General features: G+C 45.6%; 1 protein-coding gene across 9 annotated transcripts in view; it reads left to right on the forward strand.

The window, feature by feature from the left end:
* The window catches only part of ARHGEF7 (Rho guanine nucleotide exchange factor 7), a 134,948-nt gene that overhangs the window by 17,391 nt on the left and 102,632 nt on the right, over window positions 1-14,925 (forward strand). For 5 of the 9 annotated variants that reach the window (XM_027065228.2, XM_027065234.2, XM_027065229.2 and 2 more), the window contains exon 2: window positions 11,790-11,876. Coding sequence is in view for 4 of the 9 variants with exons in the window: in XM_027065234.2 (XP_026921035.1) it covers window positions 11,790-11,876 (87 nt within the window). In the remaining 5 variants the exon portion in view is untranslated. Of the gene's footprint in view, window positions 1-11,564; window positions 11,619-11,789; window positions 11,877-14,925 lie in introns of those variants that run through there. The other 4 variants (XM_053217963.1, XM_053217953.1, XM_027065237.2 and 1 more) reach the window with 3 other exon arrangements.

Consider the following 14,925-nt stretch of genomic DNA (forward strand, 5'->3'; position numbering starts at 1 on the left):
TGTCTCAAAAGTAAATAAACATTATATATATATACACACACAATGTGTATATATATGTGTATGTGTGTGTGTATATATATAAAATGTATATATGTATATATATGCATGTATACGTGTATATACGTATATATATACGTATATACACGTATACATGTATATATACATGTATATACATATATATACGTATGTATATATGTATATATACGTATATATACGTATATACATGTATACATACGTATATACATACGTATGCATGTATACGTATATATGTATGTATATACATGCGTGTATATATATATATATATATACATATATATACATATAATAACAAGTTTGGTAAGAAACCACCAAACGTCTTCCAAAGCGGCTGTGCCCTGTTGCATTGCCACCAGCAGTGAATAAGAATTTCTGTTGCTCCGCATCCTGATCAGCAAATGGTGTTGTCAGTGTTGGGTACTGGCCGTTCTAATAGGTGTTTAGTGGTATCTCCTTTTTTTAATTTGCATTTCCCTGATGACATGTGATGTGGAACATCTTTTCACATGCTTACTTGCCATCTGTGTCTCTTTGGTGAGGTGTCTGTTCAGGTCTTTTGCTCATTTTTAAAGTAGGTTGTCTGTTTACTTACTGTTGAGTTTTAGGAGCATTTTGTATATTTTGGGGACAAGTCCTTGATTGTATATATATTCTTTGCAAATACTTTCTTCTAGTCTTTTTTTCTTGTCTTTCATTATCCTAAAGGACTTTGGCTTTTACTCTGAGTGAAACTGGGAGCTTTTGAGGGTTTTGAACAGAGGAGTCATGCGACAGGCACTTTATAAATATGCAGGGAGATATTCTAGTTATAGTAATATGGAAGAAATAGAATTTCTGAGTATACATTGGCGGCCTTAGGCGGTGACTAATGAAGGTCACTTTTTCTAAGTCTGGTTTTGAAAATATATTTCCCAACAACAGACATGACACATCTTATTAGCAGCTGTGGCCCATACTCGGTTTAAGGGTTTCAGGAGATAAGTAGCAACCTGTCTATCACCTTTTTATTATTTGTAGTTAACAGGAAACTCTCAACTGGCTATGGAGTTCTGTGAGCATTCCAGGCTGTGATTGCCTCCTTCCCCCACCCGATGCCTTTCCCTCTAGGAAGGGTCTCAGCTGCTATTTATAGAGACGCGTGCTCACCAGTGAAGGTCCTCAGTTGTTTTCTATCCCTTTAGTCAGGTTTCTTCCTCTGATGAAGGCTCCCTTTTGCTTTGCAGTCTCTCTCTCCAAAATCATCCGGCTCTCTCTCTCTGCATGCCTTAAACCTCCCACATGCTATCAAATGGATTAAAATAGAATGTGTTCTCAGGTGGTCACTGTCCAGTCTTCTGACTCTGAGGCTTTGACTTGCCTTCAATGCAGCTTCTCCAGCAGTTTAAAAATGAAAGTTTTCGCAGCTGGAGGGATGGGCAAAGGGCAGTGCACGGCTCTGTAGCTCCCACTATGGCCCTTCAATTTCCCTGTGTGTGGGAAGGGACATTCACAAGACTACTTTGGAAGCAAGAACGAGTAGCTAAGCTAAACAAATGGGGAGCAGCAGGGCAAATAATAAACCCCTCTGAGACATCAGAGGACACAGATTTAAACAGTGGAATGCCATTGGTGGCTGCAGGGACAGGAGAGGACATTTCAGCCTGAGGTGTCTTGGTCAAAGGTAGGCCCTTGTGTTGTCTGTGTGGCCAGGAGCAGACCCGTGAGACCAAGCTGCCACTAGTGCCCCATTCAGGGAGCAGAGTGCATGGGCTCTCGGGGAAACAGAATTCTGCTGTCCCAGCAGGTTTTCAGCCCTGTTTGCTGCACTGATGCTGGAAAGAGGCACAGCAAGTATCCACTTGGGATTTATTTAGCCTCTTTCTGGCAGGGACCACAAACCTTCTCCACAGGCTTTTCCACCGATGGACAACAGGAGGAGGTATCCTGAACAATTCTGAAACATGTTCAGTAGGAGCGGAAATAGATGTCAAAGGTCGGAAACAACATAGGGAGGAAGCTTAAGAAAAAAAAGCAAGCAGTGGCTCAGGTGTGCAAAATGCTGTGCCATAATTCACAGGTGGTTTCCATCAGGTCGCAAGCGTGAGAACAAGGGAAGGATGATTCTTTCATATGAACTGAGGAAAACCTTAGATAAGAACAATTGTTGGACCGTAAGGCCCAGTTTGAGTTGTCTTAGGGATTTGTCCTTTTCTGTTTTCCTGTATCAAGAGCCTTCAAAGGCATAAAAAAATGGCATCTGCTTACAGCATGTAATGAGACATGAAATTAACAATGGCCCGTCCCATGCACCTCTGCTTCTCTGGTGTCCGAATCACAGCCAGGCGGAGCACATGCTGTTTTCTGTATTGCTCTCCCCTGACGATTAATACACACCCACCTGTTTTGATCTAACATTATTGAGGGAAGAAAGTACCTCAGTGGAGAAATTTATTCTAGGCTGTCTGATGAATGTTTTTTGTTCATACTTTTTAAAATCCATTTTTGGCATGAATTTTGGATGGTTGCCACCATCTCTGTGTCCTAAAAATGTGCTTCTGGAGTTGGTGGGAAGTAAGCCTTAGGGGACACATGAGTTAATTTAAGCCTTGCAGTCTTGCTGGTCTTCCCCTTGACATTCCACACGTCTTGGGTATATGAATTTGGTTCAGGAACTGGAGATTTTGGACATTCAAATTTGTTTTTGCCTTTTCTAATTTGGCTGGTTCCATACTAAGGGAGCACATTTTCCTTTTCCCCAGATGACTGTAGCATCCATACAAGAGTTGGGCTTTGGAATATGTTAAAGAAGGAGAGCAAAAGAAAAATACTTTATTAAAGGCTTAATTTTTTTTTCCAGTAAACTACTTCTAATACAGGCTATACATTTTTGGGAGATAATTTACTTATCTGGTATTTGGCAACCAAGTCCATAATTTCTGCTGGATGCTTCATTTGTCTTCCAGTGGGTTTGGAAGAGAGATGCCTGGTAGACTGCCAAGTGAGCTCTATCGACCTATATTTTCAGTCCACTGACTGTCATTCACAGTAGAATGAGCACAGAGTGCTGAGGAGGAGCACAATCCCTGGTCAGCAGACAACTGCAGTTTAATTATAATAAAACGGTGGCTATCAGGTAATTAGAAGTTGGAGGAATCATGAGGTGCTAATTAAGATGACCTTAGGACTTTAATCATAGCATTGCATCTTGGCACAGGGTGTATGGGGCGGAGGGTTCTACAAGGACCCTAACCCGCTGGCGGATGGGCTCTCCAAGGACTGTTTTGTAATGGGGACGATGTCTTGGCCTGAGGAGAACACTAGATTGGAGCATTCTCCTTTCGTCTTCTTTTTTAAAAAAATGTATATTCATAATACTTACATGTTGTATAAAATTCACAGGGCACAAAAACATACAAAGTGAAAAGCAAGTCCCCTTTCTTTCCCTCTCCTCCAGGCCCCCATTCCTTTTGCAGGAGGTAACTCCTGTTAAAAGTACCTGGCATGTACTTCCAGAGAGGTACCACGCATTTCTAAACACCCATGCACGTTTTCTTCTTGTCCTTCTCTCTCTTTTTTTTAACACTGAAGGTAGCATGTTATGCATACCATTTCCCACGTTCCTTTCCCCCACTGATTATCACTAGGAGATTGTAGTGTATCGGTAATTAAAGCTGTCATCTTTTTAAAGGCTCTGTGGTGGGTGGTGCTCTGTAGAAGTACCCTACCATAATGGACTGAATCCTTTCTCCAAATTGGTTCCCATCTTCTGCTGTCAGCGTGGGCGCTGTTCTATTTTTAACTCTACTGCCAGGCAGTTCACTGGGTTAGGTCCCAGCAGCAAAGGGTCGGTGCAGTAGTAGAGGTGGTTGAAGAGTTTAATGAAGAAGCTGTTGACAGAGTGTGGGCAGGGGTAAGGACAACCAGTAAGAGACATGGAAGCACCCCAGGAAGCCACGACTCCCCCTAAGCCTGAAGGGAAAAGTGGGGGAAATGTGTTACTGGAGCTGGTGAGAGCTCCCAGTGGGAGCCGTGGTCTGCAGCCAGTGGTGTGTTGGTAAAGACTTAACAATGGGCTTCCTGTGGTGTGGAGCCCTCATTTGTAGTATCTGCCAATTTCTGCGGTGTAAATACTTGTACTGTGGCCGATTCCAGCGACGGATATGATGTTACTGAACACAGAGCTGGTGGGGCTGGGGGTGGGGGGTGCACATAGGCCCTTTTGGGAGCAGCTCCAGCATGTCACTGTGGCTGTCAGGCAGCTGCCACCTGGCTCCCGTAGTGCTTCTGGTTGGCCAAATCCCCACAAGTGAGGGCAGGGGAGCCGGGTTCCTGCAGTCATCAGAGGTCTGCCTCCTCGAGCAGGCTGGTGAAGTACGCGGGCTGCATAAACTCGGGCAGGTCATTTCTTCTCAGCCTCTGCTTCCTCATCTCTGAAGAACGGAACAGCCTCATGTTCTCTGACTTTCTACGCTGAGGTCCTCTCACAGATCAGTGAGTTTAGTGACCTAAGCGGGCAGTATGCTATTTAATAGGGAGCTCATGTCTAATGGGAGAGATCTGCACAAGCAAATCTGGCTACAGGGTGGGGGGCTGCAGACAGAGCCACAGGTGTTCAGAGGAAGTGATTCTTTGTAGCTGTGGTCATGAGGCTGTTGATGTTCTGTGGCTGGGAATTTGTTTTCCCAGTGGGGGGAATAAACAAGATTTCTTGATTAATGGTTTAATCTACATCTGCCACTAGTTCTCTGCATATGGTCCTGCTACCATCAGCATCTCCTAGGAATGTCAGAAAGCCACGTCCTTGGGTTTCACTCCAGATCTACAGATGGAACTCTGGCAGGATGTAGTAATGTCACTCTAGATGATTCTGATGCATGTGTTTGTTTGAGAAACACTGAATTATACCATACCAGTGTTCCAGACTTGGGTGAAAATCAGGCAGATGGGGAATTTCAGACACCCACCCTGCCCTCAACTTCTGGAATATACTTGAAACCTACTCAGTCAGAATCTCTGGGAAGTACAATCCTGGGCAGTTAAGCATTTCCCAGATAGCATACGCTGTGACAGTTTTCTATACTCTTGATCCTAATTGTTGTGGTGCGTGGAACCTGCTTAAATTAGATGTGTTGCTACAAGTGCCTATTCTTTCCTAGGAAGTTTTGTGAACTCAGACTCTCGAAACACTTTCAGTTGGAGAGAAGGCAGCTAGCTGCCTCAGTTGGCACTTTGCTTGGACCAAGGGTGGAGCTGGTTGTTCCCAGCGTGGAGTGGGTGGTAGAGAAGAGTTGAGAGGGAAACTGGACAGCTGTGGAGGTCCCTGAAGTGTGACTGTGATATTGCTGTGATTTAGTTTATTGCCAGTTCTCAGAGCATCTGACACATCCTTTATCAAATATGGAGTACAAAAGCCGTATTTCAAAAGGAAGATCACAATGGTTTTGGGACTCTGTGCCTTTGACTGATTAGAGTTCTTGATTGGAAAGCCTGGAGCTAATTACTGTGGGGAACTTGGGACAGGATTTCTGGGGAGTGAATTGGGCTATTGTTGGTCATCGGAAGGCGGTCACTGGTGATTGCCCTGAGGAGTGTTCGCTTTTGGGTTGTGAGGCATTGGCAATTTTATGTAAGGCTCCTGTGAATGTTCTTATACGTGGCTTTTTGTGGATGTGTTTTCATCTCTCTCAGGTAAGTACCTATGAGAGGAATTGCTGGGCTTAGGTATGCTTAACTTTTTGAGAAGCTGCCAATTTTCCAAGTGTATGATTTTACACTCCCATCAGTCACGTGTTGGGCTCCAGCTGCTTTCCATCCTCACCAACACTTGATACTGTTGACCTTTTCCACAGTATCCATTTTGGTGGGTGTGTAGTGTTGTCTGAGGTTTTAATTTGCATTTACCTGATGACGCTCACTGTTGTTCACGTAGCTTCTTTATTGAAATATGCAGGGGACCTTAAATGTCTTTTACATCATCATCTCATATGTAGCCCTTCCACTGCAGGCTGTGCCCCATGACCTCAGCTGCCCCTGAGGGCTCATCATCCTCGAAAACACCATGGGCTTCTCAAATGTCACAACTTTGAAAATGCAGTTCCATCTGTCTCTTCACCCTTATAGCTCTAACTCAGATGTCCTTTTTGTTGGTTAGGCCTCTGGCCTCCCCTGTGTCCCCCATAGAACTCCCGTTTCTTTTCTCTGTGCTTCTATGGCCCCTTGCCGTGTTGTGTGTGATTCCTCCCTCCCTCCCTGAGGGCAGGGCCTTGTCTCTCTCTCCTTTGCAGTCACAGTGCTTGTCACGTGCTCTGGCATGGAGTCCAGGTCCGTGTTGTTGAACTAACTTGGTATCCATTTGATCCTGCCATCAGTTCTGTGAGAAAGGCTGAGCCTCAAATTGGGACGATGAGGGCATAGACCCAGAGGGGTCAAGTGTCGTGTCCAAGGTCAGTATGTATGTTACAGGGTCAGGCAGTACTTATTACTGTTTTCCAAACATGTGTTGTCTGTACAGTATTCTTTGAATGAGCCAGCTCCATGCACCCACATGCATGCAAGTGGAGACTTTTAAAGGAGTTCAGTTCCTCGGCTTGCACATGCACTCACTTGTAACTGACTTGCCTGAGAAGGTGCCTGAGGTCTGGGAATGCAATGAGTGGGTTCAGCTGTCCCAACACCCGCTTCTCCCAGTTCACATAAGAAAGGCAGACCGTACACTCATTTGTTGTCTCCTTGAGGCACACTGCTGCAAGGTGGAAAACCTCCCAGCTGTGTAACCAGTAGTATCCATGGTGTTGAGACGTGAATGACACTAACGTCCGGAATTGTGCAGCTCAGGGTTTCTACTTGCTAGCTTTCATAGAGATTGCAGGAGACCCGAATCATGCTGTTAACTGAGGATTTCAAAATTTTATTTAGGATAGATTATGTCTAGACTTTGGCTATGTCATTCAGAAGGCATCAAAAAATCCAGTTACATAACAAAACCCTTTCCATTTCTTATTTACTTATTTTTAGGAACAAGGTTTCTCAGTGTTTGCATACAACCCCCGCCCAAGATAGGACCAGAACTAATGCTGGACTGTACCTCCTTCTAGCAATAAGTGATAGTTGTCCATGGGTAAATGAACTAATTAAAACAACAACAACAACACCACCACAATGCTATACATTTCATTAGGACATACATTTCCAAATAAAGTTTTACTTTTACATTTGATAAATTTTCCTCAGAAACTTGAAGGTATTGTTCCCATTGTTTGCGTGCTCATAATAGTTGTGTTTAATTTAGAAGAACAATTGTAACAATTAGATCTTTACTAACCTTAAAGGTAGAGTTGATTCTTGTTACTTGTGGTAGTTGTGTCCTACAAAGTCACTGTGAACACTGAATTAGCAACTACTGAACCACTCTCCCTAGGGCAAATACCCAGTTAATTTCCTTCCAGATAGACATTGCAAGGTTTTGTCAACCAGTCAACACATCATCTTGTTTTAGGTGTATTTCCACTTGGAGACGGCTTATTTAATACATGTTCCTTACAAATAATTAGTTGCATGCAGGGTTTCTTCATAGTACAACACAATTTCAGTTACAGCACCATGAACTGTTTACCTCTTCAGTTCAGTTGCACACGGTGCACACTCAGCAAACACATACTGTATGCTGCATAGTACGGTAATGTAAGAGAGCCAGCCCTGAACACAGCATTATGCGAAGCTTGAACGCTTGAAATTTTGTGAAAACATTAAAACCTTACTTGTGGTGGAGCTGTGGGCTTTGTGATGGGGCAGTGGGCAGTGTGGTTAAATCTCTAGACCTTGGCTTGCCCCACAAAAACCAAGACAGAGTAGGTGACGTACTCGGCAGAAGAGGAAGAAGTCAGTGAGGGTGACACGTGAGATCGGACAGCTCTACCTCAGGAGTTCGGCTTTCACAATGTGTTGATGGTGTCGGCAACTCTCCCTCCCAAACTGGCTTGAAAAATTCCTTCAGCCTTGTCTGCTTGGCTTTTCGCCTCAAATCTTTAAGTGTTTCTGCATAAGGGACGAATGCAGTGGAGGTGAGGCGCTTAAATGTGAGGCTCCGTTCGAGCACGGGGTCACACTCTTCCATGTCATGGAAAATTTTTTCCAGAGCGGAATTCCATTCTGCTATTTTGGCTGCTGTGAGAGGGACAATTCTTGGAGTCTTAGGCTGACCTTCATCACTGCCATCATCATCGCTGACGCCAGTGCCATGCTTTGCTATCTCATCCAGGTCTTTGTTGGTGGGTTCTACTGCCATTTCTGCCAAAATGTCCTCCACATCTCCCTCCCTCATGTCTCTGAAGCCTTCTCCACTTATTTGCTGTGCAATATGCATTATGTTTTCTACACTGTTCTTTATATTTTCTCTAACACCTTCAAAGCCTTCAAAAGTTTTTACGCAGTCTGGCCAAACATTTGCCCAACAGTTATTAATAGTGGCCTGCCTGATGCTGTCCCACGCTGTGCTGATATAATCTATAACGTTGCGTATCGTGACGGAATTCCAGTAGTCCATCATGGTGGTTTCCTCGTTGGCATCAAGAGCCTCAAAAGCCTTGCTATAAAGCTCCCTGGTGTAGTGGGCCTTGAAAGCTTTTATTATCCCCTGACTGAGGGGTTGGATGAGAGAAGCAGTGTTTGGGGGCATGAAGAGAACTTCTATGTCAGGGTGGGCATTTTCAAGTTCTTCATGGCAGTGAACTGGGGCACTATCCAAAATTAGTAAAATCCTGAAGGCAAGGTTTTTGCTATGGAGGTAGCGTTCAGCTTCTGGGATGAAGCAGTTGTGGAACCAATCCCAGAATATTTCAGACGCCATCCATGCCTTTTTGTTCCACCTCCAATGGACTGGCATACGGTTCAGATTTTTCCCTCGAAGTGCTCGAGGGTTTTGTGCTCTGTGTACCATGAGGGGTTTGCACTTAAAGTCACCCTTGGCATTGGCACATAATAGCAAGGTTGCACGGTCTTTGAATGATTTAAAGCCAGGAGCCTTGGAGGCCATTTGCATTATATAGGTTCGTCTGCCAACATTCTTGTAAAACAAGCCTGTCTCATCAGCGTTGAAAACCTGCTCTTCCATATAACCCTTTTCATGTATAATGCTTAGCAGATACTTTTTAAATTCTTCTGCAGCTTCCTCATCTGCAGGACCTGCCTTCCGTCCAAGTTTAACGTTTTTCATGTGGTATCGCCTTTTGAAACGTGCAAGCCAGCCTGCACTAGCTGAGAAGGGTTTAACCTTTTCCTGACCCTGGGTAACATGACTGTAAATTTCCTTGGCTTTCAGCCTCACAACAACACTGTCTACCATGCTCTTTTTATTGGTTGTCATCTCCTGAATCCACAAATTTAGCTGCTTTTCCATCTTTTCCATAGCCGCATCACGCACTATAGATGTTACTTTAGCACTTTCTGGAGCAGCCTCACGTACAGATCGGCGAATATCGTCTTCCTTTTTCTGGATGTACCGTATTGTTGATTCATTAACGTTGAACTCACGGCCAACAGCACTGTAACTCAGGCCTGAACGAAGCTTATCTAACACACGTATTTTCTCTGTAAGGCACATCACAGCCTTCTTGCGCTTAGGAACATTAGACAGTGCTTTAGCGCTACGCTTGGGGGCCATTTAAAATAGCAAAGTCACCAAGAAGAACCACAAAAATGTGAAAAACGTGATGCCAGTAGACAGTGAAAAGGACATCTGCTTACCTTAGGAGCTGAAGCAAGAGGGCAGAGCACAGTCTTGTTCAAGTTTAGCTGGGAATGTGTGTCATGTCTGTGAATGACTGGGAAAGTGCCACCAGTATTGATTTTGGGGTTACAAACAAATTTTATCGAGTAGGTGAATTTGCACAGAATCCGTGAATGAATGAGGACGTGGACTGTATTTGTATGGGTCTCTTGCCAAAACAAAAAAACCCAACCAAACAAAAACAGTGATCAGTAAAAATGGTTTAGTATAAAAATGTCTTACTTTAGCATACTGTTTTGTTGCAGGAAGTGGAATGGAAAGACGCTGAAGGAGAACAGAATGTAAAATGTCTGACTTTTAAACAAGGAATTTGTTCATAATTTTTTAAGATGGAGAACGGCTATTTCTACTGTTTTTTGAGCTACTGGACATAATTTTAAAGCATATTTAACAGTTTCAAAATGTCCTCAAGACATCAGAAATTAAAGCTTTGCAACTACTTAAAATTATTAAGCATGCATATTTGATGCATACTTTTTCAAAATTCTTTTATGGAGAGGAGCAAATGGACCAGGAAGCAGCTTTGGTTTATCTGTTCACAGAAAAAAAAAAAAAAATCCGTTCAATTTGGAGGAAATATGTTGGCAATTTCTTCTAAGGATTTTTAAATTGTAGGAAAAAAAGGGTCTGATTTTTGCCCTCTTTGTACTTCTTAACACCCTTGTTTTTCGTTTTGATTCATAACTTTAAAAGACCCAAGCTTGAAATGAAACCAAAGTATTCCTGTAAGGCCTGATGGAATGCTGTGATATCCCCATATAAGGACAAAAGTGCCCTGAATGTCCTCAGATGCTAGAGTTCTGGATGATGCTGTAGTGTAGCTCTCAAAACTTAGTCTTCTTATGTGTCAGAACGACAAAGGGCCCTTCTCATGTCTCCGGCTTCTCTCTTGATTGCTCTCGGTTTTCTTGACCTTTCTGGTCCGGGAGGCTGTCAGTAACTCCTCACACGTGTGGCAGGTGGCCCTCAAAGTTCTCTCTTGGCAGCCTGCACCGGGCCCTCCTCGACGGTCTCCGCCCGTGGTGGAGGCCGCAGACAACTGCTTCCTAGCTGACTTGCTCACTGATGTGTAACTGGCTATTCTGGTTAATCATTAATGAAGCACGTGGTGTGTATTCGGGAAGGAAAACATTGCACTTCAATCCCAACATGCATAATTTATGTTGCCAATTCTAAATCCTCGTAATAGAATACCGGTTCCACTCTCCCAAGCCGGTGGCTGGGAAGAACTGAAGATAGGGTTCCCTTCAGCCCCTTCAGGGTTGCTCACCAATGAGGCCCTGCTCTCCGGGACCCTCTGGGCAGGGCGGGCTGTGTCCGCTGGGGCCAGGCGAGGATGAGGGCCAAGTGCCGGGAGGAGTCTGCGCGTGGGCTGGGTCAGGTGGGCCGTGTCGGAGGATGAGAACCACGCGCTGGGTGGAGGAGGCCGCGCGTGGGACCAGGTGCGCAGGTGCGCCGCGTGTCGGAGGACAAGGACCTGGTGCTCGGCGCGGGGGAGGATGGAGGAGGAGGTGGAGCCCGAGACTGAGGCCGCGGGTGGGGCCAGGTGCGCCGCGTCCGAGGACAAGGACAAAGTGCTGTGGGGAGGAGGAGGAGGAGGAGGAGGAGGAGGCCGAGGCCGTGGGTGGGGCCAGGTGCAGGGGAGAGGCGGCAGCGCGTGGGGCCAGGTGCACCGCGTCTGCCAGCGCGAGGGCGAGGCCGGAAAAGGCGGTGCGCTGGCCGGCCGGGGCGCGGTCTGAAGACGTCACTTCCGGTGGCGGCCCACTTCCTGGAGAGGGCTGGGGCCTGAGATTGGTGCAGCCCAGAGGAAGGAAAGACGGTGAGCAGCGGCGGCGGCCCAGCGGGCGGGCGTCAGGGGCGGCCGAGGTCCCTCCGGGGCCGCCGGGGCCGCCCGTCCGCGTCCTCTTGCCCGGGGCCGCTTGCCGGCGCCGCCCTGGGTCGCGTCCGCGGCCTCCGCGCCGCCGCTCAGCGCCTGTGCTCTGTGTTGCAGGTTTACCCGGAGCCCCGGAGCGAGAGCGAGTGCCTGAGCAATATCCGCGAGTTCCTGCGAGGCTGCGGGGCCTCCCTGCGGCTGGAGGTGAGCGGGCGCGGGGCGCCAGGAGGGGGGCGGGCCGGGCTGGCGGCGCCCAGAGGCCCGGGGGAAGGGAGCGAGCGCGGGCGCGGGGCGGGGAGGGGCCGCTGCGTGCAGCCCCGAACTGGGCTGTCGTCGCTCTGAAGAGCCTCAGGAGCTGGTGGGTAGGTGTCACGCGTTTGCCAGAACCGTTCCTAAGGGGTGCGGTCGATTCCTTGTTCCCTGCCTTAGCCTGTGCTTTTAGGGGTTCCCCGGGGGACCCGCATTCAGGGCTGTGTCAGCCCCTCAGAATTTCTAGCAGGTAAGCGGGCAAAACCGGGCACAAATGAAAGGACCCCAAGCCCTCCCAGCCTCACTCCTTTCTCTGCTTTTTTTTCCTACCGCCAGAAGGTAGGCGGTGTTTAGGTTGAAGGTAAACCTACGTCTTGGGGAGTGTACCCGGCGGGGTGTGTCTTCTGTGTAAGGTTTTGTCACTGTTCTAAATACGGTCTTTCAGCGGTAGTTCTCTGGAAACCTCCTTTACAGCTCATTTTACCATATGATTTTTCCTAACCTTGGGGTAGTGCTTTTGATCCGGAAACCTAGACATTGTTTCGTTTGGGAACTCCAGCTCGAAGTGGTTGTGGTCACGTCTGTGCTTCCATCGTTTCCTGCTGCTGCTTTACCACCTGTTTCCTTATCAGAGCTGAGCTGAGTTTGAGCAGGCTGGCGGAGAAGAGTATATGAAGGCATCTCCAGTGGAACCTGTTGTGTAAGAGGATTCCATAAAGTTTTCCCCTCCTAGGACAGTCTTAGTGTGGGTTTCTCGGGAGAAATCTAGAAGTCCAGTCGGTGAGGGCAAGTTTCATGGCAACTCATTTGTTGAAGTTACGCTGGCATCAAGAAACCAAAATCCTGTTCTTCTGCGTGATTGTGAACATTAAGGTATCTCTTTTGTAGTATTTGAGGTCTGTGAGGAAGTCCCTTAACAGGTACCTGAAAGGCTTAGTAGAGATCCCGGAGACCCTAGGGCTGTTTAGGAGGGGGCAACATTTCAGAAAGGCTTTGTCATCTTGTCCTGGACTCCCCTATTGGGCTGTGAGAATATGTGTTCCTGGTAGCAACGTTTGCTTTTCCTTGACCTTTGTTGTGAGACTATTTTCATCAAACTGAGTTTTGGTTGTGATAGTAAATTTGAAATTCAGTTTGCACATTAAATTTACAACCTCACAACATCAGTGTTTAGTGTAGGACTCTGTAAGAAAGTATTAAAGTGGAGTCTTAAAAACCCTTTACCCTTCGCTCTCCAGAGGCTGCTGTTGAAATTTCATATCCTGTCTATCTTTATAATGAAGAGTTTAATGATGCTGTAGGAGAGGTCACTAACTTATCCCAAGCATCTAGAACAGTTCTTGGCGTTATAGTAGGCCTTCAATAAATCTGCAGTTGATAGCAAATAATTGATTTTTTTGTTTATAAGGAAACTTGTGGCTAGTTTTTAAAGAGTTTTAAATTTTAAATTCGGTAAATAAATTTGAGAGGCATGTTTTGTTAGCATACTTTCAGTCTCTGTAGTAAGTCACACTTCAAACTCCTAATTGCCTAGGATAATGAAAATAACAAAACACATCAAAACTCTCACATTGTTGAGTCACTCTAGTTTTTGTTTTGTTGTAGGAAGTTACCGTGAAAAATGAGTTCTGTATGGTGTGAATCCTACTTGGGCTTCCAGACTTGTTCTGATCTGTGGTGTGAAGGTACTGGCCTATTCCCTGAAAGGTGGCCTTGCATGTGGAGCACATGCAGCAGTTTCCCAGGGTTTTTTTTTTTTTTTAATTTTTAATTTTTTTTTTTAACCTTTTTATTTCTGAGACAGAGACAGAGCATGAACAGGGGAGGGTCAGAGAGAGGGAGACACAGAATCTGAAACAGGCTCCAGGCTCTGAGCTGTCAGCACAGAGTCTGACGTGGGGCTTAAACTCATGGACTGCGAGATCATGACCTGAGCCAAAGTCCCGACGCTCAACCGACTGAGCCACCCAGGCACCCCTCCCAGGGTTTTTAAAGAGAGATACATAGAAAGGGAATGGGAAGGGAAGGACCTTGCACTTCTGAAACGTGTTCTTGGCTTGACATGTTTCATTTTTACGACCTTCTGAATGATGAGAGAAACTGTTGGAAATTACAAACACAGACCCTGAAACTAATCGCTTGAACTCCAGGTTACCTTCTGTTCTGGTATCTGTCAAGGTGCCTTTTTCCAAGAGTTGAGACTGAAGTGTGTTTGTAACAGATTATTCTGGGAATGTTTTACTAGCGTCTTAAGCTATGCCAGGATTTCTTCCAGGAGCAGAGGAACCAAGCGTTGTGGTTACTGTATCCGTTGTTTTGGTCCGCATCTTAATTAGCTGCAGAAAATGAGGTATTTCCCCCAGTGGGTGGTTCTGATCATGAAAAGAGTTTTAAATTTAAAGGAAGTTTGTAAATTTTGTATTTATTAAAGTTTGAGAGACCATTTATGTTTTAAGTTGGAAAACATTTTTTAAATTTGGCGGGGGGGGGGGGGATAAAACCTGTAGGAAAACCACATATATGGCTTTGAACTTTTCCTATTTCTCAGTTTTTCTTTGCTGCCTATCATGCATCTTATTTGAATCTTACATATCCTGAAATAGTGTGTAGTTTGATAAGAATTCAAGTTTTTTTTCCCTTGTTTCTAATAGTGTAGTAAAGTAAGATCTGATGAGAGCTGACCTCATTTAGAACTATGGGTTATTACAGTTGACAATTCTCTTAAACTTCCCGACTGAGGAGCTGGTACTGTGGTCCAGTTACCTTGGAGAATGTGTGGAGAAACCCTGGTTTGCCTGGTATATGTGGCAGGGACAGAATTGTCCTAAGTACATGCCACCTGGGTGAGGGAGAGAATCTTGCTCATGCTAAGTGCTGCCTTGTATAGTTTTCCCCATTCTCCATTTGGTTTCTGGTTTCAGTTCTCAATCACATCTTTATTGGTAACATTGTCTAAAGGACTTTGACGTGTTACTTATTTCGCTCCTCGGTCTTGAGTTCTCAC

This window comes from Acinonyx jubatus, chromosome A1 (genome assembly GCF_027475565.1).
Source record: "Acinonyx jubatus isolate Ajub_Pintada_27869175 chromosome A1, VMU_Ajub_asm_v1.0, whole genome shotgun sequence".
NCBI classification, from domain to species: Eukaryota; Metazoa; Chordata; class Mammalia; order Carnivora; family Felidae; genus Acinonyx; species Acinonyx jubatus.